The sequence below is a fragment of the Sceloporus occidentalis genome, unplaced genomic scaffold, assembly GCF_023333645.1.
Source record: "Sceloporus occidentalis isolate IW3139 unplaced genomic scaffold, rSceOcc1.0.p SCAF_70, whole genome shotgun sequence".
In the NCBI taxonomy this organism is placed as follows: domain Eukaryota; kingdom Metazoa; phylum Chordata; class Lepidosauria; order Squamata; family Phrynosomatidae; genus Sceloporus; species Sceloporus occidentalis.
The window spans coordinates 3,926,679-3,954,456 of record NW_028317050.1 but is presented as its reverse complement, the minus strand read 5'-3'; the positions used below and the strand labels follow the sequence as shown (position 1 = coordinate 3,954,456).

Sequence of the window (27,778 nt, the reverse complement as noted above, 5' to 3'; positions counted from 1 at the left end):
ACACACCAAAATTGTACAAAAAAATTATATATTATGATTGTTAACAGCAATCTCAGGCAAACCCAGATTCCAGCATGTACTGGTTGGCTGGGCATTGTATTTTTATTAAAAGTAATACACCACAATTGGACAAAAAAAATCAACAATATGACTTGGCATGATAGGAGTGTGATTGCTAACAGCAAACACACTCTTTTTATATCCAGGCAACCAGTAAATGCTGGAACCTAGGCACGATGGGACTGTGATTGCTGTTAGCAGATTGCTGTTAGCTGTTAGCAATCACACTCCTATCATCCCAAGTCAGCCAATACGTGCTGGTACAGGGTGGCTGTAAGTGCAGACCCCATACTGCTGGCAGCATCAATACACAAGGGGGGCAGCTAGCCAGGTTTCAGCATGTACTGGCTGACTTGGCGTGAACCTTTGGGTTGAACTGGAAAGAAGATTTCGAGCCAGGCCTTCTCATCCAACATCAGTGCCTGACCTCACAAATGACAGACCTCACGCTCCCACAACTCGATGGATGATAGAAGATGAGAAAGGTAAGAGATGGGGAAAAAGGGGTGTAAGTGCAGTGTATGTGTATATATATATATATGTGTGTGTGTGTAAGGTCAGTGTACGTGTATGGTCAGGTGTGTGTAAGAGCAGTGTAGGTATTTGTGTGTTTATATATATATACACACACACACCAGCTTACAAACACATAAATACCTACACTGCTCTTACACACACCTGCTCTTACACACATTTGCTCTGAAAAAAAACTCTTTTTATAATCGATAAAAATCGATTCGACTAATTGATAATGAAAATCATAGCAAGTAGTATGTAACATAACAAATTGACTTACAGAGACAACAGGTGAGGATATTGTATATAATTAAGTTCATTATTGTATTAAAAAGGAATACGATTTTGATATATTTAGACAGTTGTTGCATACGACTGGTAGTAAAATACTTGAAGGGGAAAAAAAAGAGTGTTTAAGGAGTAAAAAATAAACTTAACAAAAGAAGGACAAAGAATGCCTCTTCCCCTCCCATACTCCACTCTGCCTCCTGTCAGCAACAGAGGTTCACAAGACACCAGGGAGTCGGGAGAGAGGCAGAGTGGTGTATGGGAGGGGGGAGGAGTCAGAGGGGTGTATGGGAGCCACCCTCCCATACACCACTCTGGCTCCTCCCCCTCCCATACGCCACTCTGCCTCTCTACCCGGCTCCCTGGTGTCTTGTGAACCTCTGTTGCTGACAGGAGGCAGAGTGGAGTATGGGAGGGGAGGAGGCAGAGTGGAGTATGGGAGGGGGGAGGAGGCAGAGTGGAGTATGGAGGGGGGAGGAGGCAGAGTGGTGTATGGGAGGGGGGAGGAGCCAAAGTGGTGTATGGGAGGGGGAGGAGGCAAAGTGGTGTATGGGAGGGGGAGGAGCTAGAGTGGTGTATGGGAGGGGGAGGAGCTAAAGTGGTATATGGGAGGGGGGAGGAGGCAGAGTGGAGTATGGGAGGGGGGATGAGGCAGAGTGGAGTATGGGAGGGGGAGGAGGCAGAGTGGTGTATGGGAGGGGGAGTAGGCAGAGTGGTGTATGGGTGAGTTATAGTGGTGTATGGGGGGTATAATGAATTTCAGGGTTGCAGAGTGGTGTATGGGGATGTAATGAATTTCAGGAAGGCAGAATAGCATATCTGGGGGAGTTAGAGTGGTGTATAGGGGGAGGTAGAGTGGTGTATGGGGGGTATAATGAATTTCAGAGTGGCATATCTGGGGGGGAGGCAGAGTGGTGAATCAGGGAGTATAATGAATTTCAGGGTGGTGCAGGGCATTTATGGGGAGCGGAGTGGCATATCAGGGTGCACAGTGGCATATAGGGAGGTATAAGGCATAAATGGGGGCGAGTGGGATATTGGAAGTTATAAGGCATATAGGGGGTATAAGGCATATCAATATTAGGCATATCAGAGGGCCATAAGACATATCTGGGGGTAAAACGTATATCAGGGGGCTCAGTTGCATATCACTGGCATATAAGGAGTATAAGGCATATCGGGGCACAGTGGAATCTCTGGCATATAAGAGGTATAAGGCATATCTGGGGGCAGAGTGGCAAGCTGGGGGTCAGATGTGCATAACTGGGGCAGTTTGGTAAATACGAAAATATAAACAAGGCTTTTTTCTCAGTTTTTATTAAATATGAAAAATAGTTAACATATGAATTAATATTTACTAATAACTTTGTATTAAAACCTTGTTTGAGAAACACTACGTTTGGGTTCTTGTAGCTTTTATTATTATGTCAGTAAAATAAGAAGGTGAATAGAGAGAGGCCATTGCAATAAAGAGATGAAAGTGTAAATTGTAAGTTTTTTTATTACATTATTTTAAATTTAAAAAAATTGCATTTTTTAATCCGAATAATCGAAAAAATTATCGGCCAACTAATCGATTATTAAAATAATCGTTAGTTGCAGCCCTACACATTATCACTTCTCTCAGATGGTATCACACAATGTGTTTTTTTAACCAACTAAACAACAGCTCACTTTTTGGTTTAGGCAATAAGTTTGCTATAGTTGAGTTGATTAGTGTGTCTTCAAAACATTTTTTGTGGTGTTTTCTTTATCTTAAACTGTGTAAATTAAAATATTAATAAACAAATGGTGTGATTGGGTTGTTTAATGTTATATAAAATACTGAAACTTCAATAAAAAGTGCAAATGGCAATTAAACAAATATAGAGAAGAGAAAGTGGAAAAAGTACTACCCTGCTATGTACTACTACTATGTAGGAGAAAAGTATAGTTATAATAATACCATTTATGTGCAAATCATGTAACGTGATGTACCTCATCATGTGTGCTAAATGCCCTTGTAATTGTACTTTTGTATTTAGAAAATGTAGCTTCATTAATGCCTGAGGAAGGGACCTAACAACTTGGTCTCGAAAGCTCGCAATTAAACTCTGTTAGCCAATAAATGGTATCATTTTAACTATACTTTTATCCTGTTTTCTCAACGGCTAACACGGTACAAACCCTCTTTTCATTATAGTTATATGTACTAACGGTAGTAATATCTCTACAGTTGTAGGTTCTTAACAGAAAGAAAAGTTGCACTAACTTTCTAGCCAAGTATCCACGTGAAGCTGCCTGGAAAAGTACAATTATATCTGTGATCTTCAGGTCTCTCTCCTCTTCCAGATGTGCTAATACTCCAGCTCTGAAGAATATTTTACTCTGTCCTATTCGATACAAGTTAGGGTCCAGCTCCAAGGCTTTGATCTAGAATTAGAAAAAGACTGTTTTCTCTGATATTTGCTCAATAAAACACTTTTCAGAAAGAAAACATTATAATAGCAATATTGTATACGGAACATTAAATATGGTTTGTTTAAGCTGCTACCTAAAATGCCAATTTCAAAATGGTTTGCTAGACTCACATTTCTCAAATGAAAGCAAGAACAAGATCAGCAAACCTATCATAAAACAACAGTACTTTTTTAACCCCTTAACGACAAAGCCCATACATGGTTGCCGTGCAACGTGATAATGACAAAGCCCGTACATGTACGGGCTGCCGTTAAATAGCTTCATCGCCGCGTTTTCGCCGTGATCGGCAGCTTTGCAGCATCCACGGAAGCCTCACAATTGAGGCTGACCATGGATCTGGGGAGGAAAGCTCTCCCCGGCTAAGCATAAACTGTGTTGCTGACATTTCTTAATATCGAGGCACGTCAATAACACTACCCCCTACCCCGATAGCCTTGTGGTTGCCGTCATTCACACAATGGCATTAACAATAGATCTGAGTTCACAGAGGGTCTATCTAGACCCTCTTGAGAACTCTCGAGCTCTTCCTGCAGGTTGAATGCAGGTCCATGCAAGGTCAATGGAGCCCAGGTCACTAATCAAAGTGATTAGTAAAAAAAAAATTAAATTATTTTTGAAAAAAAATTAATGTTCAAAAATGTAAAAATTTTTTTACAAATAATATGGTAATATGTAAAAATCCCCACTGTCACGAAAAAAAAAAATAAGAGTTTTTAATCAGCAAGTCCTACAATTCCTTATCTTCACAAAAATTCCCGCATGGAAAGAGTTAAAATATTGGCATTACAAATGCCCATAGGTTGTCTTGTATTAAAAAATTTATGAGCTGATGGGGTAAATTGAACTGGCCGGGTACAAAGATATCCCAAATATGGGACATGGGGGCAGTAGGATCAGATGTCTAAATGGCAAAAAAATACACACCTCACAAAGGCGGCCTTTTACCTCCCAAATAACTCATGCATGTGGGGTATCACTGCACTTAGGAGATGTTGCTGAACACATATTGGGGTGTTGTTGCCAGGGACATATACCAGGCGCTGTAAATTTATACCTGGAGTACAATGTGTGTGAAAAAAATAAAAAACATTTTTACTACCATAAAGTTTGACAAAGGCTGATGGTAGAACTAGAGCATGGAAATTGTTAAAATACCAGCATTTGAAATACCTTGGGGTGTCTAGTTTTTAAAAATATATGATTTGATGGGGTAAATTGGCCGGCTTCAAAGATACCCGAAATGGCACATGTGGGGAAGAATTACCAGATTTGGAAAAAATGGTTTTGAAATAGCAAAATGCTACCTGTACTTATTTCCCCATAACATGCAGAAAAAAAGCAAAAAACCATAAAAACATTGGGTATTTCTAAACTCAGGACAAATAGTAGAATCTATTTAGCAGGTTTTTTCATTAGTTTTTGCCGATGAGTAAAAGTTTGTTTTTTAAAAAGTGTGAAAAAGTAATTTTGTAACAAAAAATCCCCATAATTTATAATTTTTTATAGTAAATTAGATGATATGATAAAACTAATGGTATCTAAAGAAAGCCCTGTTTGTCCTGAAACCAATATATAATATGTGTGGGAGCACGAAATGAGAAAGAAGAAAATCACAGCTAAACAGCAACACTGAAAAATTTTAAAAGAGCCATTGTCCCACAATATACTACGAGTAAGAAACAGTATTGTCCTTAAGGGGTTAAGATCTGGTCAAAAGCAAAGTTTATTGTTAAATATCATAAATGGTCTTTTGAACATGAGCAAACTGCAGATTTTCCAGCACTAATCTTATTCATCAAAACTAAACTCAGTTCCAATTATCCACTCAGTTTCATGGCAAGATGATACATTTGGTGCAATTACTGACTTTGTAGATTATTCAAAATATAGTAGTTTGCCCCAATATTATTTATCCTTATTAGTTTTGCCTAAAAAATAGGCAGTCTAATATATGAATTAGGCACTAAACACTTGTAAGGGGATGTGTTGGGGGCCTGACTTTGTATTTCCAATGGGTGCAGGGATAGATGACTAGCTCTTGGCTGTGGAGAAATTCTTAACTTTGTTATAAAACTTCCCTGGCATACTTGATTTTTGACTCACTAAGGGTTATTTGTTCCAGAGAGTTTAATGTGTATAAAGCTTTAAGGAGACCAGGGACAACGGTCTTCTACTCATCCCCCACTAGCAAAATACAAACAGCCAGCACATCTTCCTCATGCTGATATTTGGAATGGCAAACCTATACTAGGTAGTGGTTTGAGTGGGACCCTAGGGTGACCATTTGCTCCCTCTCCGACATTTCACAGGTCCATCAAAACCAAGCTACATCCAAAGACATCCCAGACTAATACAAGACCTTGGCTATTAGTTAATGTTGAGTGTAGGTATTGCCTTGGTGCCCTTACAGGGAACAATTAATCATCTCTCATTACCACCCAGTCCATCTTGATCCAATTATTTTCCACCAGCTCAATACCTGCCTGCTCTGCCCCTATTTCCTGCTTAATCAAGTCAGAGGCTGCCCAGGTTAAATGTGTTCCTACACCCTGCTAGGTCCACTATCTTCTCTGGCTAGGCCAGCTGTCATTGAACAATGAGGGTCCATGTCAAGTTGTCTAGTTTAAGTTCAGACTGTTGTCACTTTCATTCCAATGGCCCGTTAACACTGTAAGGCTAATGCTAGTTAACACCCAAACTCAAGCCTACAATGAGTTGGAGCCTGTCAACTAGACTGTAAGTTCGCAAGAGCAGGGCCCTCTTCTCCTTTGCAGTTTGTTATTGTATGTGTTTATAAATTGCTCTACTGACTGTGACAGCGCTGCGGAATCTGCCGGCGCTTTATAAATAAATGTTATGTTATGGGTAGACACATTTTTGCCATGTTAAAAAGATACCACCATGAAATAGAAGGCAATCAACAAAACCCATAATAAAGTCTTTTGAAACCTACTCACCATTATCGCACAGGCTTGTTTACCATCCATAAAGCCTTTGGGAATAGCATTGGGTGTCAAAATTTCATATCTGTATTTTGGGAATAATGTAGCAAATGTTAGTGTGTAAATAATGTCAACTACACCTTTTAAAACACAAATTTGCAAGCAATATTGGAAGTGTAATAAAATGATATAAAAAGTGTGGCTCCTTCTCCTGTATCCCCTATTATTCTAGGCCTGCCATGGCTCAGGAGACACAACCCCTCCATTAATTGAGAGACAGGAGTGCTTCATTTTACATCCTCGCATTGCAAGAACCAGTGCCTGTTGACCCAAACCATTTGCCTCACACAAACCACTACTACTCCAGAATTACCCCTACTCTACCGTTACCCCCTTCCAGACCATATGACTGTCCGATCGATCTCCTACCCGGTTCTGCCATTCCTTTTGGACGCATTTACCCACTCTCCGAACCAGAACTCGCTACCTTAAAGGAATACGTAGAAGAAAACCTGGCCAAGGGTTTCATCTGACCTTCTACTTCCCTTGCTGGAGCCGGGACGGAGGATTGCTTTCCTGCATCGATTACCGGGAGCTCAATAATATAACGTTTAAGAATTGCTACCCGTTGCCATTAATCCCGGAGCTATTGGAACATGTTTACAATCTAGTAAGAATATGTAAAGAAGACGAATGGAAGACAGCCTTTCGGTGTCGGCATGGACATTTCGTGTATCTTGTAACGCCCTTCGGGTTATGCAACGCTCCTGCCACCTTCCAGCATTTCGTGAATGACATCTTTCACGACATACTAGACCACTTCGTCATCATTTATTTAGACGACATTCTGGTGTTCTCCCCATCGTTGGACAAACACAGAGAACGTGTGTCAAGTGCTGACCCGTCTGCGTGAGAACGGCCTCTACGTCAAGCTGGAGAAGTGCGTGTTTGAGGCACAGACCATCGAATTCCTGGGATACATACTGTCTCCAACAAGTATCAAGATGGACCCCTGGAAGGTAACCGCAATTCTCAACTCGCCATCTCCTGTGGAATTGTAAGCGAGTGCAACGGTTGGTGGGTTTCGCTAACTTCTATCGTAAATTCATACGCAACTTCTCCCAGATCATTCAACCTATCATTGCTCTCATCTCCAAGAAGACGGTGTTCTGCTGGAATAAGGCGGCCCAGAAAGCCTTTTAATACCTCAAAAATAAGTTGCATCAGCTCCCATCCTTCGTCTACTGATCCCACAAAAACCCTACACGCTCGAGGTTGGCGCATCCGATACAGCAGTTGGTGCCATTCTCTCCCAGAGACAGGATTCGGATGATCAGCTTCACCACGTGGCCTTTTTCTCTAGAACACTCACGTCGGCCGAGAGAAATTACTGTATAGGTGAACGAGAGTTATTGACCATCAAGCTTGCACTGGAGGAATGGCGACATCTTCTTGAAGGCACTCTGCATCCCATCAGCGTCTTCACGGATCACAAGAACCTCGAGTACCTATACTCGGCGAAACGTCTGCAACCTCGGTTGGCAAGATGGTCTCTGTTCTTCACACGTTTTACCCTCCACATGACCTACCGCCCTGGGTCATGAAATGTCAAAGCAGACTCTTTGTCCCGTATGTACAAACCCAGGACACAGTCCTCTCTCCTCACCATTTCATAGCTGTGACATACTCCCTGTGGGACTCTGTTTTCCTGTAATGTACAGAAACGGCTATTTCTATCACAAGGGGCTGGTATATGTACCACCAGAGGACCGGCTAAAGATTCTACAGACATTCCATGACACGCTGGCAGCATCAAACAGACTCTTGACCTGATACAACGTTCTTTCTGGTGGCCTAAACTCTTACGTGACCTGTGCCCATTCCAAAGAGATTCACAAGAAACCTGCTGGTCTCCTGCAGCCTCTCCCGGTACCCTCCAGACCCTGGACAGATGTTTCTGTTGACTTTATCACTGATCTACCTCCATCCCATTCACAGACCACTCTCATAGTGGTGGTTGATCGTTTTACGAAGATGGCACATTTCCTCCCCATCGATCACCTCTCTTCTGCCACTGAGACTGCCATGCTCTTTGTACGAGAGATTTTTCGGCTCCATGGATTGCCAGAGTCTATAGTGTCTGATTGTGGTTCCCAATTTACCTCGCGTTTCTGGAGAGCCTTCTGCAAACAACACCACATACAGCGGTCCTTGTCCACGGCATTTCATCCACAGAGTAACGGTCAATGTATCAATCAAACTCTAGAGCAGTATTTGTGTTGTTTCCCCACCTACTTACAAGATGATTGGGACTGTTACATGCCTCTGGCGGAATTCGCATATAACAACCACATTCATCGATCCATCAACATGAACCCCTTCTATGCCAACTACGGGTTTCATCCCTCCATGCTTCCGGGTTCTCCTATGCAGTGCGCAGTTCCCTTTGTCTCTGAACACATCAACAACCTCACCAAGACATACAAGATGTTACGAGAGACCCTGACAAGGTCACAATGGCAATACAAATTCTTCGCAGACAAACACCGCACCAACGCTCCAGAATATCATCAAGGTGACAGGGTCTGGTTGTCCACTAAAAACCTACAACTCACATGTCCCAACTAGGGCCAAGATATATCGGACCTTTCTGTATCTCCCGTATCATATCCCCTCTAGCAGTGGAATTCGATCTACCAAGCAACATGTCACTTCACCCTGTTTTTCACGTGTACCTCCTTAAACTGTGGAGGGCCCTTTCCCGAACCGTTGCCCCAATCCTCCTGCTCCGGTCTTGATCAATGACGTGGAAGAACATGAAGTAGAAGAGATCCTGGATTCTCGACGTCTTCACGGCCGTCTTCAATATCTCATACGTTGGAAAGGATATGACCCCGATGAGTACTCCTGGCAACCAGCCTCCGAGGTCCATGCTCCAGATCTCTTCTCCATCTGCAGTCAGTTCTAGGCGCGCGCATGTGCGCCCCACCTCAACTTAACGCTTCCTGGAATGGCGGGGAACGCGCTCTGATGATGCTGTACACGGAGGTGGGGTGACATCTAGTGGTGTGCAAAGGAATCTTCTGATGGCTATTTTCAGCAGGATAATGCACCATGTCACAAAGGTCACATCATCTAAAACTGGTTTCTGGAACAAGACAATGAGTTCACTGTACTCCAATGGCCTCCACAGTCACCAGATCTCAATCCAATAGAGCACCTTTGGGATGTGGTGGAACGGGAGATTCGCATCATGGATGTGCAGCCGACAAATGCAATTGCAAATGCAGCAATTGCGTGACACCATCATGTCCATTTGGACCAAAATCTCTGAGGAATGTTTTCAGCACCTTGTAGAAAGTATGCCACGAAGAATGAAGGCAGTTCTGAAGGCAAAAGGGGGTCCAACTCAGTACTAGCAAGGTGTACCTAATAAAGTGGCCAGTGAGTGTATATATCATGCGTACATACACCAGCACCATCAGGAAAGGTGAACAGACAGAACAAAAAAAAATGTCCTCTGTAATTGTCAGGAAACTAGACTTGTGCATTCGTCTTCGGGCGAACATGAAAACGAACACGAAGAGTGCGTTTTCGTGTTCGTTCCGAAGACATGAAGAAGAGAAGACAGTGCCGGTAAAACGTAGGCGAAGACGAAGACTCACACACGAAGAATCTTCGCCTTCGTCTACTATTCTCCCCGGTCCCTTCCCCATCTAACTTACCTTATCTTCACAGCATCGCGGGAGTTGACTGAAGTGGAAATCCGCAGGTTCGTCGTCAGGGGTTACAGGGCAGTGTGAGTGAGCCTATTGGTCACCTGCAGGGTCTTCCTCTGGCATCAACCAATTGGTTGATGCCAGAAGAAGACCCTGCAGGTGACCAATAGGGCTCACTCGCACGGCCTTTTTAACTCCTGATTTCCGCTCCCGTTAACCCCTGCGATGGAGCAGAAATCTGTAGGGTAAAGGGCTGTGCAAGCGACCAATAGGCTCACTCGCACGGCCCCTTACCACTAGTTGCTAGGCAGAAAAAAAAAAATCAACCTGGGACCCTGCTGCAACAGTTAAAAGTCCGTGCCAGCGACCAACAAAGTCGCCGGTACGGACATTTAACTGACACAGCAGGGACACCAGTGGTCTCCCCGCTGTGTCAGTTAAATGTCAGTGCCAGCGACCAACAAAGTCGCCGGTACGGACATTTAACTTAGAATAAATAACTTACTATAACTTCGGACACAATGCTGCCCTCTGTTGGTTTTACATTAAGTAGCATATGCTTGAAATCCAAAGTTATTATGCTACTCAGTGTAAAACCAACAGAGGGCAGCATTCTGTCTGAAGATATATTAGCCATATGTGGCAGTGTGTTCATTTTCATTTATTAATTATTTAAATAAAATATATCCCCATGATCCGCTGGTCTCCCCGCTGTAACAGTTAAATGTCCGCACTCGCAGACATTAATTCTGTTGAACTTGCAAACTCTTTTTTTAACTCTTTACATTAAGTAGCATAATAACTGGATTTCTTTCAAGCATATGGAACAATGCTACTTAATGTAAAACCAACAGAGGGCAGCATTCTGTCCGAAGACATATGGCTAATATATGTTCGGACAGAATGCTGCCCTCTGTTGGTTTTACATTAAGTAGCATTGTTCCATATGCTTGAAAGAAATCCAGTTATTATGCTACTTAATGTAAAACCAACAGAGGGCAGCATTCTGTCCGAACATATATTAGCCATATGTGGCAGTGTGCTCATTTGCATTTATTCAAATAAAATATATTCCCATGATCCTTTTGTGTAATGGTTTAATACAAAAAACCCCCAAAATAAATAGAAAAAAAAGAGTTTGCAAGTTCGACAGAATTAATGTCTGCGAGTGCGGACATTTAACTGTTGCAGCGGGGAGACCAGCGGATCATGGGGATATATTTTATTTAAATAATTAATAAATGAAAATGAACACACTGCCACATTTGGCTAATATATCTTCGGACAGAATGCTGCCCTCTGTTGGTTTTACATTAAGTTGCATAATAACTTTGGATTTCTTTCAAGCATATGGAACAATGCTACTTAATGTAAAACCAACAGAGGGCAGCATTCTGTCCGAACATATATTAGCCATATATGTTCGGACAGAATGCTGCCCTCTGTTGGTTTTACATTAAGTAGCATAATAAATAACTGGATTTCAAGCATATGGAACAATGCTTCTTAATGTAAAACCAACAGAGGGCAGCATTCTGTCCGAACATATATTAGCCATATATGTTCGGACAGAATGCTGCCCTCTGTTGGTTTTACATTAAGAAGCATTGTTCCATATGCTTGAAATCCAGTTATTTATTATGCTACTTAATGTAAAACCAACAGAGGGCAGCATTCTGTCCGAACATATATGGCTAATATATGTTCGGACAGAATGCTGCCCTCTGTTGGTTTTACATTAAGTAGCATTGTTCCATATGCTTGAAAGAAATCCAGTTATTATGCTACTTAATGTAAAACCAACAGAGGGCAGCATTCTGTCCGAACATATATTAGCCATCGGTGGCAGTGAGCTCATTTGTATTTATTCATATAAAATATATTCCCATGATCCTTTCGTGTAATGGTTTAATACAAAAAAAATCCCCAAATAAATAGAAAAAAAGAGTTTGCAAGTTCGACAGAATTAATGTCTGCGAGTGCGGACATTTAACTGTTGCAGCGGGGAGACCAGAGGATCATGGGGATATATTTTATTTAAATAATTAATAAATGAAAATGAACACACTGCCACATATGGCTAATATATCTTCGGACAGAATGCTGCCCTCTGTTGGTTTTACACTGAGTAGCATAATATTCTGCCCGAGAATATATTAGCTATATATATGGTAGTGAGCTCATTGGTCCCCAGCAGGAGGCCCCCTGCTGGCGACCAATAGAGTTGCTGATACGCACATTTAAACTACTGGCGCCAGAGCTGCTGCGGTACACGTTAACCCCGTATTAACCCCTTAACCGGAAAAAACGAAGAAAAAACAAATATTCGCCCGAAGAGAAGACAGGAACGGGCGAATATTCGCGGAATACGAAGATTTTTTTTTGACGAGCACGAAGACGAACACGAAGAGCCCCCTGGTGCCCAAGTCTACAGGAAACAACTTGAACCAGCGACATTGTGTGTGGTAGTTAAACGAGTCGCCATTGTGTGTGATAGGTAAACAAGTAGAGTTTACATTTTCTGATGTTGTGCTTTTTCTATGCAATGTTCTCAGAACCTTCAGTACATACAAACTGCCAGACTGATCAAGTCGTCCAGTGAGTCCAGAATTCCCACTCAGGAAAGTTTGTCTTTCAACAACTCAGACAGTCCTAGACTAAATTTATCCAAAACAGCAGATTCATTTCAGGTATTTTTTTTTTTTTTTTTTTTTACTCCCCTGCTGGAATTTTGTTTTATACTCTTTAATGGGTCACCAACATTCTCTCAAAGTGCAAGGAAATGAAACCCAGAGAGTTCCCAGATATGCTAAGAAGCATGTAAAAATTGGTGAAAAAAAACAATAAGCTTAGCTTTATATCTACTCCCATCTTAGATTGTGTCCTCTTGTTCAAACATTTTTTTCATAATTTTAAATAAACATACCTCTTGTACTTTATATAGTTAAATGTTTCTATCACATCTCCTCCCCCTTCTTCTTTCCACCAACTTATACATATTATGATCTATTTTCCATTCAACTCTTTTGACATTCAAAACTAAAGACTGCAGTTTTTAAGTTTTCTATGGGGGACAGTACTGAATGCCTTACTGAAATCTAAATGGGATACAGTCATGTGAAAAAGAAACTACACCCTCTTTGAATTCTGTGGTTTTACATATCAGGACATAATTACAACGATCTGTTTCTTACCAGGTCTAGAAATTCGGCAAATACAACCTCAGATGACAAAGTGTCATTATTTATTCAACAAAAATAAAGCCAAAAGGGAGAAGCCATGTGTGAAAAACTAAGCCCACTTTTACTGCTCCCATAAGAATGAAGATGCTAAGTAAAATATAGGTGCTTCTAATCAAATGGCCTTGATTAGTTGATCAACACGTGTGACCACCTCTATAAAAGTAGAAGTTTCCAAACAATTTTAAATCCATCATTCTACAGTGAGAAAGATTATTCAAAAGTAGAAAACATTCAAGACAGTTGCCAATCTTCCCAGGAGTGGACATCCAAGGTCAGTCCGTGCAATGTTCATAGAAATTGCAAAAAACCCATCTCAGACTCTACAGGCCTCAGTTAGCATTTTAAATGGTAGTTGTTTGGCCACGATGCACAGCGCTACGTTTGGCACAAACCAAATACAGCATATCAGAACAAACACCTCAAACCATCTTCAGTGAAGGATGATGATTAGGGCTTGTTCTGCAGCCACATGACCTTGGAACCTTGCAGTCCTTGAATCAACCATGAACTCCTCTGTATACCAAAGTCTTCTAGAGTCAAATGTGAGGCCATCTGTCCAACAGCTAAAGCTTGGCCAACATTGGGTCATGAAACAGGACAATGATCTCAAGCACACCAGTTGCAATGCCTGCATCGCTGCGATCGGCAGCTTTGCAGCAACCACATGGATCATGGAAGGAAAGCCCTCCCCAAAAAGAAATGGGGCTGGCGGCCGCCCCCATCTTTGATGATTGGTTCGGCGGCAGCTTCCTAAGCATAATGGGTGTTGCTGACACACCTCGATATCAATGCAGTTAGCAACACAACCCCCTACCCCGATCGCCTTGTGATTGCTCCAAAGAGCAACTACAAGCGCCATCAGGGAATGGCATTGTTGCCACTCACAAGATGGTGGTGCCAAGTGTCAACTGTTCACAGAGGGTCTATGCCCTTGTATTCAACCATGCAAGTCAATGGAGCCCAGCTCACAAATCACAATGTGATTAGTAAAACTCATCCACAATGATGTATGAGACTGATAGCCATACTGAAAACGATTACTTCAAGCTATTGAATAGTAGTCTGTTTCATTTTTCACACATGCCTTCTAAAAATGATCAGGGGTTCTGTTTGCCTCAAGTTACTAGTATGACATTTTAGTGTCAGTGTTACTGCTGTGGAGGCAGCACAAGATTCCCAAAAATTACAGTGGCTGAAATAGAAAGCTAATGTTTCCTCACTCACCTGCCCTAAAATATATCTCTTGACCAAATATTTGCCTGTTTTATTTGCTGTAGTTCGCAAGAGAATCTGCAAAAGGTATCAGCTCCCTCACTTTACTATTCATTATGAAAGGCTAATACTTGCAGGATTTTCCAGCAAAAAGGGTTAAGCTGCTGATGCATGGTGCATCATTCAATGCGACTACCTCTCACTCATTATGTGCAGTAAAGTTAAGCAAGTTAAACACAACTTGTGGAGCTTGGAAAGGTGGGGAGAATAGGAAGCAGTTTATAGAAAGGTGGACAATAGCTGTCGAAGACTGTTTAAGTTTTGTCTTTATTTGTTAATTCTTACCATCATTTTATTTTATGCTTTTATTACATTCTGGCATTTCTTTTGTTTTGATAAATGGAAATGGAGGCACAAGAAGCACCATGATATAGTTCACATATAGGAACCAATATCTTAAACAATATGTTTTAGTTACTTGTAGGGCCTCCTGGTTTGCAGGGCCTAGAGTTTCATGTACAATAAGATATATATCCATTATAAGAATGTCTACATTCTTATGAATTGTACCTGTATTTGAGTTTCTTTAATAAAACAAAAATCTTTAACTGAAAAGAAAACCAGAAACTTCAAGGCTACAACTCTGAAGGTTTCCAGGTATGCATATAGCTACACACATAGCAATTCTGACAAAATATGCCCTTACCTTTGCCTAAATTCTTGAAAGATTATTCGATTAGGGAAACCCTGTCTACAAATACGAATTCCCTCTAGTACTCCATTACAACGTAGCTGGTCAAGTACCAAGTGAGGCTCCAGTTTTGCTGCCTAGATTCCAAAGACATTAAATTGTTACACAGTAAATAATAAAATATTTTGACATTATACACTAGAATTATACACGTTGTTGCACATTAAATACCAATAAACTGACAGGTTCATTGAGGGCAGCTTGTTACATGCATTTGTTCTACTTTTCTTGGCTCAGAAAAAATTATGTTCAGTTTCAACAAACAAAGGATTGTTGAACACTCCAGTAATTACAGAAAATAAAAATTCTTTTTGCATAGCACACAACCTCATACATGTATCCCATGGAGTCTTATTTTCTTTTTCACTGCACTAACTAACATTATCTCAACTCACGTTTGCAAGTTAAGCATCCATTTATGTTACACTGTACATATGTTCACACTTAAGCTCAGACATCTTTCTTTTTACTTACTTTCTTGTCATGATTGGGAATAATACAGCGAACAAAGTTAGGATTTGTGTTTCTCAAAGTAGACATGAGTTTTGACAGAGATTCCTTGTATAGCTGTCCTACTGTGCGGAACATGCCTTTCTTTGTCTTGTATGATGATCCAAATGACATTTCAGACATTCCACTCACTTGGTCAAGTCCAACAATTCGATCCACTAGGAGCAAGATAAAGTCGTTTAAGGTAAATAAATTCACCTTTGTGAAAATAAGTGAGGTTCTAGTTTATTACATAGGACAATATATTTTAGGCTCTAAGAAAAAAAAGGAAAAAACTATTTCTAAATAGCACATTGGAAACACGGGGAAGCGTACCATTGAAAAGTGAAACATATTAAGATTTTCCATCAGATATCTAAAAAGATACACGCATTTAATAACTGCATACTATAGGGTAGAAGTGATACTATAGTTCAGGGGTGTCCAAGTTTTTTCTGCAGTGGGCCACTTCATCAGAATTGTATACATGCGAGGGCCGCACTCATTTTTCACTGTGAGAAAATATGGCCTTTAATAAAATATGCAGATTAAAATAAAGTAAAGTGAATGACACAAAACCTTTACTTTTCCTCTCACTGATGTCTAGGCCCAGAAAGTTTTGTGAGTACAAATTCAGGATTCTGGATAAGTAAAAATTAAATAGTTCTATTTATCCTAGGGATACACTGAAATGAAAATTCTGGACCAAAACTGAAAATTCAGGGTTCACTTAGCGAAACTGAAAATGATAAAAAACCTTTAAAAATAATAAAAAAAATCCCACGCTTTTAATAAAAGTAAGTTACACACCAAAATTGTACAAACAATTTAATAACAATGTTAAAATATATATATATATATATATATTATGATTCTGTTACCGCTCCCGTCGTGTTCGAGACGCACGTCCCCGGCGAGTTCGAGGGATCATGACGGGGCGCGCGCCTCTACGTCGTGAGAGCCGTTCGCGCATGCTAATGAATAATTAGCATAAACTAATGAATATTCATGTCACTCTTAAAGTGACATTTATCATTTTTCCTCCTTCCCCTAATTAGGAGGGTAGGAGGATCTGTATTGTTGGAGGGATATTTAAACCCTCATTTGGCACTACACCCTTGCCTGTGTTAGTGCCTTTTTGCCTACACTATTATTATTATTATTATCCTTTATTTATATAGCGCCAACAGTTTACGCAGCGCTTAATACAATACATAAATTCAAGGGATATGACAAGACAAGAATTGACAGACTAAGACAAACCGATACATTTGGTGGAGAGAGCCCTGCTCGCAAGCTTACAATCTAGAGGGAAATGGGGTGACAAACATAAGGCATAGAGAAAGGGTGAGAGGTATTGTGGTGGTTGTATCGATGACAAGGAAGTTCTAGCAGCTAAGATGGTATGCTTCTCTGAAGAAGTGGGTTTTTAGATGTTTCTTGAATGTTGGGAGGGAGGGTGAATGCTGAAGGTTCCTTGGGAGTAGATTCCAGAGATATGGGGCAGCTCGAGTGAAATCTTGTAGATGGGAAAAGGAAGAGGTGATGAGTGAGGAGGAGAGCCTTAGCCCATGGGAGGAACGTAGGGATCGAGTAGGAGAGTATTTGCTAATGAGGTCAGAAATGTACGGAGGAGCAGTATTATGGATGGCCTTATATGTCAGTACCAGGATCTTAAATTTAATTCTAAAGGTAATTGGGAGCCAGTGGAGGGTTTCACAGAGGGGGGAAGCAGAAGAGGAGCGACGTGCAAGGAAGATGAGCCTAGCAGCGGCATTTAGGATAGACTGTAGAGGAGAGTCCAGACAGTGGAGTGCCAACCAGAAGAGTGTTGCAGTAGTCAAGACGGGAAATGATAAATCCTGATTTATCTCTCTGGTATTGACTCCTGCTTGAACCTGACCTCCGTTGTTTTGCTGCCTGCCCTGACCTTTGCTTGTGACCCCGACTACTCTATTGCCTGACCCCTTGGATACCGTTATTATTTTTTATTTTACTGTTCCTGTGTTTCACCTACTCATTACTCTCGGTAGTGAACGGCCTGTATCTCCTGTGCCCTGGTGGCAGTGCGTCCTCTCTCCACCAGGAGGCGCCACCTCGGTTGTGACAAATTCTTAACAGCAATCTCAGGCATACCCAGATGTACTGGTTGGCTGGGCATGATAGGAGTGTGATTGCTGTCAACAATCATATATAAATTAATATTGTAATTGTATTTTTTGTCCAATTTTGGTGTGTTAACCACACTTTTATTAAAAGTAGGTAACACACTGAAATTGGACAAAAAATTCAACAATATGACTTGGCATGATAGCTAACAGCAGTCACACTCCTTTTATACCCAGACAACCAGTAAATGTAAATGCTGGAACCTAGGCATGATGGGACTGTGATTGCTGTTAGCATGCCAAGTCAGCCCGTAGATGCTGGTACAGGGTGGCTGTAAGTGATGTGCAGACCCCATACTGCTGGCAGCAGCAATACACAAGGGGGGCAACTAGCCAGGTTTCAGCATGTACTGGCTGACTTGGCATGATAGGAGTGTGATTGCTAACAGCAATCCCACAATCACGCATACTCATTCAAACACCCTCCCCCACCCCCTTACCTGCACTGCAGCTCTCTCGATGCCGCTCACAGACTTCAGCAGGGGACGTGGCCTCCCTCTTCGTTCTCTTGTACTGCACAGAGGAAGCAGGACTGGAGCAGAGTCATGTGATGTCACATGAACTCTGCTGGGTTCCGTTTCCTCTGTGCAGTACAAAAGACCCTCCCACAGGTAAGCAGCTGGGCTCTTGTGATCCTGGTTGCCCTGGCTGCCGATCTCATGCGGGCCGCACCCCGAGGTGGACGCTGTCATGATTAACTCATATAACGTAGTGGATGCATGGAAGGGTAACCCAGCAGAGGTGGTTAGTTTCTTTGTTTAGGCATTCAATGAGTTAATCTGAGGTTGATGTAAATGTGTTTTTGTGCATGCCCTCTGTATCTGTTCTGGCTAGAGGTGTCATCTTCCCAAAGGACCCCTGTGGTGATTCATGGCCTAACTGATAAGGATCCTTAGTTATAGGAATTCCATTCCTATCTTAAGTGGAGGGGTTTCCATCACCTTTACCCCACCATAACTTATTGGCACATCAAAGATGGGACCCAATTCTTGGGGATGGTGTCATATAATCAGTCATGTGGTCAGAGGGGCGTTTGCTTGCAAAAGTCTGATTTAGGGACAATGCAGCGACCTCAAAGCAGAACTCCATGATATACTCTGATCGGAACAACATCGTAAGAATCCATCTGGATTTAAGGAGTTCCCACAGGCCTACTTATTGGAGAAACTCGTGAGTGAGGGTCCTGTGTTTAAGTCCTATTGTTTTTAAGAACTGTTTGCTGTTTTATTTTTATTTTGTATGTCTTGTTTTTGTAATTCTGGCACTGTGTAATCTTTGTCTTTTTGTTATTAAAATATTCATAATCCAAGTCTGTCTTTGGGCTCTAGTATCAATATCCACAAACCCTAAGAGAGGATAACACGTTACCATATTGTTATTAAGTTTTACAGGATATATATATATATATATATATGTTAGTTGCCCGGGGTGGGTTGATATATATATAGAGATAAAGGTTCTAATTCGGATTTCTCACGAATCCGGTATCAAAATCGTGAGTGGTGGCAGACTACCTGGGGGGATACAGGCAGGATTTGGGGGTTAATTTGGTGTAATTTATGCCTTGTTAAAGGGTGAAGTTAGTAAATCCAGAGGCCTGGTGCTATTAACCCCTTCATGCCCACGCCCTCCACACAGTCACGGCTTGGCAAGTAGTCCTGACCGTGACAGACGCCCCTGCTATAGCTACTGCCAAAATCCAAATAATGTTGAGGACAAAACAAACTGTATTCATCCATTAGAAAATACAAGACAGGACAGTTGATTAGATGCAGGTGGTGCTTCTTGCCTCATGTTAAGTATTGAATTTGTGATAATGCATAAATAAAGTTTGATTATTTTGTACTCCATCGTTCAATCTGATTTTGGTCATTACCTTTCTAAATTTGTCTACAGATTTTTCTTGATGTTCTCATGTTCGTATATTTATGTTTGTTTTGAATGCCTAAAGTCAACCTTTGCTTGTTAATTACTAAAAATCATGTTTGAGTGGTTGAATTTGGTGGGGTGACCCTCTGTTAGGGATGGCAAGCACCTCTCCTAGGGTGAGTAGTTTTACTATTGTCTACTTCTGGACTTTAGCCTAATGTTGTATGAACAGGCCCCTAATGATTGACTTATGGGCCATACAAATATAAGCATATAGGGTCTCAAGAGTAACATTTTTAGAAAAACTAGGGGATTCTAGGGGACTCTAACAGTATAGGATTCTTGCTGAACTGATGGTTTAGGTCCATATTCATACAGTCTCTAAACACCATGACTTCCAACTGGTTTATTGGTTCTTAAGAAAGGCATCATTGGAGCATGGTAGGACCATATTATTTGTCCTGTGGATTAATAACCCGCTGCAGAAGTATGTTATCTGTGAGGACATAGTAAATCCCGCAGTAGTTATGTGCTAAAGAGTAGACTTGTGCATGGGGAGCAAAATCGATTCGGATTAAATGTTCGTTTTCGGGCAACATATTTGGTTTTCCGGCTGTGTCAGCATGGACGAACTTCTGGGGCCCTTCAGAACGTTTCCAAAGGGGGAAACGTTCCTTGGGAAACTGAAGCTTAAAGCATGACCAGTTTATATAGGCCCTTGATGACTCAGGAGCACACAGCCATAATATTTCCATGGATAGGCCAAAAGAATCAGCAATCCAAAAGCTACCTGGTGGCATTATGGATAGGTGATTTACCTATTATGCACAAGGTTGCTGGTCAAGTCTTTGTGGTTACTAACATAACCCCACCTAAAGGGGCAGCCTCCGGACGGAATGAGGAGCTTTTCTTTTTATGACCCTGCATCTGGGCATGGAGGGCCTGCTCGAAGGTCCTTTCTCAATCTAAGGGTCCCATTGAAGGTCACCATGAGGCCTGAAGACAACATTGGCTGAGGTCACGAGAGTGGATGCCATGCCATAAGACGTGGTTGGGACTCTGCAGGGGATGGAACTGCAGGTTCCCCTTCCCCAGTATGGAACTCCAGTTTCCCCTTTAAAACCAGAGTTGACCTAGGTGTCCTCCCCTTCTGAGAAGGAAAATGGGCTTAAGAACAATTTGAGCGGTTTAGGAGATTGAGAGAACGATGATTTTTGCTTTATGAATCTGCAGTTTGTAGCAGTTTTAAGTGAGGGTGTCAGTTTTTAGAGGTGAAGACAAAATGCTACCGACCTGAAGACAATAGTTGGAATCAAGTGCATCTTCTTCATAAGATACATAGGACCCAATGTCTTAAACAACAGAGCCTGAAGATAGACAATCCATGCTACAAGAAGATGACTTGGTAATACAGGCATCTGTGCAGACTGAGTTAGGGACTGAGGGTTTCCTCTGCGATTCAGATTCCTGCAGAATTTGATTTTTCTGATTGCGGTTAGGCAGAGCTCTTTGGGGTCAGATGTGTCACTGCGGTGGTACTGGCTGTGGATCCGCACTGCAGAAATTGGAAAAGGCGCCTCCTAGCAGAGATGGAGAGCTCAGCAACCAGCGCAACGGAGATGTGAGCAGAGAACAACAGAATCAGCAACGTAGATTGTTTTAGATGTTGCCAGCAACCTGCGATGCATGACCCGTGGTTGAACATAGAATCTCCCAGGAGGGGTATATGCCCCTTGGATCAAGGTGTCTGTGATTTAGAGATATGCCACATGAGAGTACTGTGGATGGTGGCAATTTTTTGGGTAGGGGTTTCCAAATTAGGTGCTTCATGCTTTCTGGACAACACATCTGCTTTAATAATTTTGAACCCAGACGAAAAGAGATGGAAAAATTAAAATGGGTAAAAAACAATGCCCATCGAGCCTGTCAAGGATTAAGTCTTTTGGCTTTTTCAATATACACCAGATTCTTATGATCGTTAAGAATCATAATGGGAATTGCGGTCCCTTCAAGCAGATGTCGCCATTCTTCTAAGGCTAATTTAATAGCCAATAGTTCCCGGTTTCCTATATCATAATTTTGTTCGGCTGTAGAGAAAGTCTTAGAGAAATATGAACAAGGATGAAGACGATTGGAATTTTGGTTTCACTGGGACAAAATGGCTCTGGCTCCAATCTCCGATGCGTCGACCTGCTAAGGATACTCTCTCAAAGTGATATTAGCTCTCTCAACGCGTTTTGCCAGTTATATACTGGCTTCTTCTGGAGAAAAAAATCAGATTTCGCATATATTTGCAGTCAAACGAATGAAAAAACGCGTTGAGAGAGCTAATATCACTTTGAGAGAGTATCCTTAGCAGTGGATTTGGGACTTTGGTTCACCTGCGCATTTGCACACTATTCACATAGTTGTGCCCGTTACAACTGTAAGTGTATCCAGACCTCCCTTTCCTCAGATCTGTAAAGATACTGCACCATTTGTGGTCTTTCTCTGTTTTTATAGATTTTAGAAGATATTAAAATTCTGCAACTACCCTACTGAACCTTGATGAGCTTGATTTATTCAACTAGTTTGTGAGTGGATCTTACACCCCTTTTTTATTTTTAATTTTGTGTACATATTACACTATTGGTGTTGTTTTTGTTTCTCCCTATGTATATGCGCTCCATGGTTGCCGTATTGTATTTCTGAGCATCTTGAGGAAGAGTGTTATTGGAGGCTGCTATCTTGGGGAGTATTCAATTATATTTAATTATATCATTATTTTTTTGCACTTTACACGTGGAATTTGGATTGTTGTTTTGGTCTATATCTATATTACTGAAGCTTGGAATAATGCTTGGTTTATATAGGCACTTGACTAGAATGAGGGGCAGGTGTGACTCAGGAGCATGCAGGCAGATGTCCATGGATAGGCTGAAAGAACTAGCAACCCAAAATCCACCTGGTGGCCTAATGGATAGGTGATTTACCTATGATCCACAAGGTTGCTTTTTCGAGTCTCTGCAGTTCCTGACATAAGTGCTTATTGCATTTGGCTGAGTATCGTGAATTAACTTCTGACCTAATCTTTATGTCCTTGACCAAGCTAGTTATTGGTTATCCTGAATTTGCCTACCCCTGGCTTTGGATTTTGACTACGATTCTGGTTCTGCAATTGGTGTTCCTGGCTTGCTCCTTCTCATGCTCCTACATGCGCCTACTGAGTTTCTGCACTGCTGGTCTTCCTGTTGTAACAGGGTACAGCATGGAATGATAGCACATAAGATTTGGTGCTAAATTAAAATGTCACATAAAGCAATGTAACCAAAATTCCATTTATAAATATACAGATGGTTTTCAGTATTAATTCTATGCTAATTTAGCATGCATTTATGCATATAATTTACTTTAGAGGAACTGTGGCAAAGCTGAAACTGAAAGGCAAAGGAAGCACAAACACAAAATAAGCAAACCTATCTATTTCAAGAAATCAGAGGTGCTTCTTATAGCATACAATTTATTTTCATTTCAATGTACCTTCACTTAGACCATGTAGTAACACAGCATTTGTGTCAAAGAAATAAACATAAAAAACATCCAAAGAAATTAGGGCATTCTTGTTTAATTAGAAATATTATGTGACAAAAAAATATGTAAAATACTGCCATTGAATATAGCTAATATAATAATAATAATACACAAACAAGCATTTTGCCCTTACCATCTTTCCAAAGTTCAGCAGTAAACTTGTCTGTGCTCTGGTGTAAAAGTGTTGCTACATTGTCATTCAAAGGATCCATGTTCTTCATCAACCATTCGTCTGCTTTATAATCCACCTATTATTGTAACACAACAGATGTCAAGATTTTAGTGAAGAGCTATCTAAATAGAATCTTACAGATTGTACATGTAAACACATTACTAAGTGATCTGTATACACCTCTACATTATTGTTCAGGTAACATTGGTTATTACCTTCCCAGCATAATGGATTATAGACAAATCAGCTTTATCTCGCAGCTGTCTGGGTTTCTGGAATTTAGGATGTGTTCCCAGTTCCTGTATGATTTTTTCCACAAAACTTTTATCAGTAGCTTTGGGGAACCAGCACTCCTCATCCAACAGGGAAAGGACACCTGGAGGATTTGCCTGAAAGAAAAAGAAAAAAAAAACAAGAACAAAAAAGGTTTAAGAACAAACTACATTCATGAAGTGACACCCCAGCCATCATATGCACATTAATGCATAAGATACCTGTGTGGCCCCTATACATTTTAGTGCTGTCTATTTTGCAAATGCAGAATCCCTCCATGTGCATTTGCAATTTTTCATATGCCAGCTATTTTTCATGCAGGAAATATGTCCCTTTAACACCAAAATTGTAAAGTGCACAGGATGAAGTTAAATTGAAACAAAAAACTTCTCACCGGTCTCTCAATAAGATCAATGCAGGGTTGAAGATCCAGTCCAAAATCAATAAAATTCCATTCAATACCCTCTCTCTGATATTCTTCCTGCTCCAAGATAAACATGGTGTGGTTGAATAGCTGTTGAAGCTTCTCATTTGTATAATTAATGCACAACTGCTCAAATGAGTTCAACTGCAAGGAAGAGAAAACAATTTAAACAATTTAAACGTAAACATGATCCCTGCAGATCCATTGTAATGTTCCATGCAGTCACGATTTTCAGGCAGGGCCAGATTAACGGCAGAGCACATGGAGCAATTGCTCCTGGGCTCTGGAGTTCTGAGAAGCTCGGCAGCAATTGCTCCCTGAGTTCTGGCTGGTCATACCTCTCACCTGACCCAAGATAGCCTCAATCCGTCCGGGTCCCACAATGTGCTGCAATCTGATGATTGCATGATCAGATCCCAGACTGACACTGCACCCCTGGAAATGACATAATTTCTCGGCGCACAATGTTAGTGAAGGAGAAATATATGTGTAATATGTGTGTGTTTATGTGTATATATATCATACATGTGTATAACTCATCATACACGGGATGCCTTAAGACACAAGTTAGTGCCACTAATCCCTTTTAATAATAGAGTAAATAACACAAAACCTTTACTTTTACTCTCACTGATTTCTGGGCCTAGAAATCTTTGTCCTCTGAAGTAACAAATTCAGGAGGGTGTTTTTCTCTGGTTAAGAAAAAAAAATAGTTCAATTTTTTTCTACAGTAAGTAAAGTGCCAGGAAACCGCAAATAAAACATACCAGGACAGGCTCTGCCACGCCGACACCAAAACACATACATCAGGACAGGCTCTGCCACAGACACCGAAACATACACACCAGAACATGATCTGCCACACCAACACCCAAGCATACACACACACCAGGACATGTCTGCTACACCAACACCCAAACACACATACACACCATGACAGGCTCTGCCACACCGACACCAAAACACACACACACCAGGACAGGTTCTGCCACACCGACACCAAAACACACACATCAGGACTGGCTGAGCTACCACATTAAAAAAAAGGTATTTTCCACACTGCTTTGTCGTTGACCCCCCTTTTGAGTTTTTTCCCCTTGAGTATCGCCCCCAGCCTGCACCCCCTTTAGTATTGATTTATGTAATGGCCCCAGCTGCCCCCCTTGTGTACTGATACCACCAGCACAGATAAAACACTGCCCTGCAGTATGGGGGATGTATATTTGACTAGTTGGTTCCTTCCATGAGTCTACACATCCCCCCCATACTGCAGGGCAGCATTTTATCTGTGCTGGTCAGCAATATGTAAAAGTTGTATCATAGAAAACATGACCAATGTGGTCACCCTAATGCCCCCATACCCTTGTGTATTGCCCCCAGCTAGTCTCACATTTTATATTCATCCCACCACCCAGCTCCCCTTTAGTATTGATTTATGTGATGCCCCCAGCCAGTACCCCTTTGTAAAGTAAAGCTCCCATCCAGCACCACCTTAGTATTATGTCAGCCCTAGCACCCTGATTGCATCCACCTGATCTGCCTAACACCGCGATTGGAAGTATAGGACTTGCCACCTTTGCCCCCAAACAGCCTGCCTGTGGCATCCTAGCATCAAACAGCCCCCCCGTGCCATGCTATACCCCCACCATGCTATCACAAATATTAATTTACTCATTCATTCACTCATTCACAGATACTCATTTATCCCCAGATACTCATTCATTCAGATACTTATTCATTCCCAGATACTCATTCATTCCCTCAATCACGGATACTCGTTCATAACCTTCCCCTACCCCCTTACCTGAACTGCAGGGCTCTGTGTTCACAGACTTCCGCAGGGGCCGCTGCTTTCATCTTTGTTGCTCACATTTTGTGCGAACAACTTCTCTTGAACCGCCCAGGGGAAACAGGAACAGAGCAGGGTCATGTCACGTGACGTAGATTCACATGACTCCTCTGGGTTCATGCTTCCCCTTGGCGGACCAGGGTAAACAACAGGGCCCACGTGGAAGTGATCACGGTTGCTGCAGGTTTTTGCCCCGCGTAAAAGACGGCCCTGGTGGTCATGCGGCCACATGGGCCACTTCAGTGTGCGGCAGTTTAGTTTCGATTTAGGGTGGCCTGGGGGGAAATTGACCCACCCCTGCACCCCGTCCCAGCCTGCCCCTGGAGGAAAGAATAGAACAGAAGTAAAAATGATAGCAAGAGGCAGGGAGCAGAGAAAATGTGGGAAAAGTTCTTGATAAAGGCAGGAACCTTCCCCCCACCTCCCCTCACCCCCAGAAATCCCTCCGCTCACACAAGTCCTATTCCCACCTCCTCTCACTCTCTATTCTACTTCTTCTAGCTGCTGGGGATATCTCCCCAAACCCTGGGCCCCCTTTGGTGCTCTCTTCCTCATCCTCTCCCAGTCAACATTCCAGAAACCCAAATAATCTTGTCCAGATACCCTCCCGTTCTTCCTATCCCCCATTTACCTTTGCTCTCTGGAATGCACGTTCTGTCTGTAACAAACTAACAGCCCTACATGACTACTTTGTCTCTAGTTCTCTACACCTTCTTGCTCTAACTGAAACCTGGCTTCTCCTGCTGCCCTCTCCTATGGTGGCCTACACCTCACTCACACTCCCAGACCTGATGACAAGAAGGGTGGAGGGGTAGGCTTCCTACTCTCCCCTACTTGTACCTTTCAACCTATTCCCTTTGCCCCATCACTCTCTTTCTCCTCATTCGAAGTCCATGCTATCCGACTATTTCATCCCATCTCCATACGCATTGCTGTTATATATCGCCCCCCTGGCCCGGCTAACATCTTTCTTGATTGCTTTTCCTCATGGCTCCCTCTCTTCCTCTCCTCTGATGTTCCTTCTGTTGTCACCCCAATGAGTCCCATGGCTTCAAAATTTCTCTCTATCACTTCCTCTTTTGATCTCCAGCCACATATTAACTCCCCTACTCATGATGATGGTAACACCCTGGGGACCTTATTTTTTCTAGCATGTGCACTCCCACTAACCTTTCAAATTCCCCTTTCCCCCTCTCTGACCACCACTTCCTTTCCTGCTCTCTAATCTTGCCTCATACTCGCCCCCGTGCACCCCAACCCCGCCTAACCAGAGACCTCAACTCTATTAACCTTCAGGACTTCTCAATCAATTTACTCCCTCTCCTCTCTCCAATCTCAAACATGTCATGCCCTAACAATGCTACCTCTGTCTATAACGCCACTCTCATATCTGTCCTTGAGCAAGTAGCACCAGCTACTACTCGCTCCTCACAACGTTCACATTTCAAACCCTGGCACACGACTGTAACCCGACACCTTCGACGTTGTTCCCGCACTGCCGAACGTAGTTGGCGAAAGTCTAATTCCATGTCTGACTTTCTGCACTATAAATTTATGCTACGTTCCTACTACTCTGCTCTCAAACTTGCTAAAGAAACCTACTTCACCTCCCTCACCTCCTCCCTGTCCCACAACCCCAAACAACTCTTTAATACTTTCAATTCCCTGCTTCGACCGATCCCTACTTCCCCTTCCACTAACCTTAATGCATCTGACTTTGCCACATTCTTCAATAATAAAATTCAAACTATCAGAGATGACATATCTGCACAGT

At 41.9% G+C, this 27,778-nt stretch overlaps 1 protein-coding gene across 1 annotated transcript in view; it reads right to left on the bottom strand.

Annotated features, from left to right (window-relative positions):
• Positions 1 to 27,778, bottom strand: part of LOC149286350 (myosin-10-like) — a 222,921-nt gene that overhangs the window by 91,871 nt on the left and 103,272 nt on the right. Inside the window, exons 13-19 of the mRNA XM_089494253.1 lie at positions 24,126 to 24,299; positions 23,674 to 23,847; positions 23,420 to 23,534; positions 15,665 to 15,858; positions 15,146 to 15,267; positions 6,282 to 6,351; positions 3,116 to 3,276 (exon numbers count right to left, since the gene is read on the bottom strand). Coding sequence (XP_089350379.1) covers positions 3,116 to 3,276; positions 6,282 to 6,351; positions 15,146 to 15,267; positions 15,665 to 15,858; positions 23,420 to 23,534; positions 23,674 to 23,847; positions 24,126 to 24,299 — 1,010 coding nt within the window. The remainder of the gene's footprint in view (positions 1 to 3,115; positions 3,277 to 6,281; positions 6,352 to 15,145; positions 15,268 to 15,664; positions 15,859 to 23,419; positions 23,535 to 23,673; positions 23,848 to 24,125; positions 24,300 to 27,778) is intronic.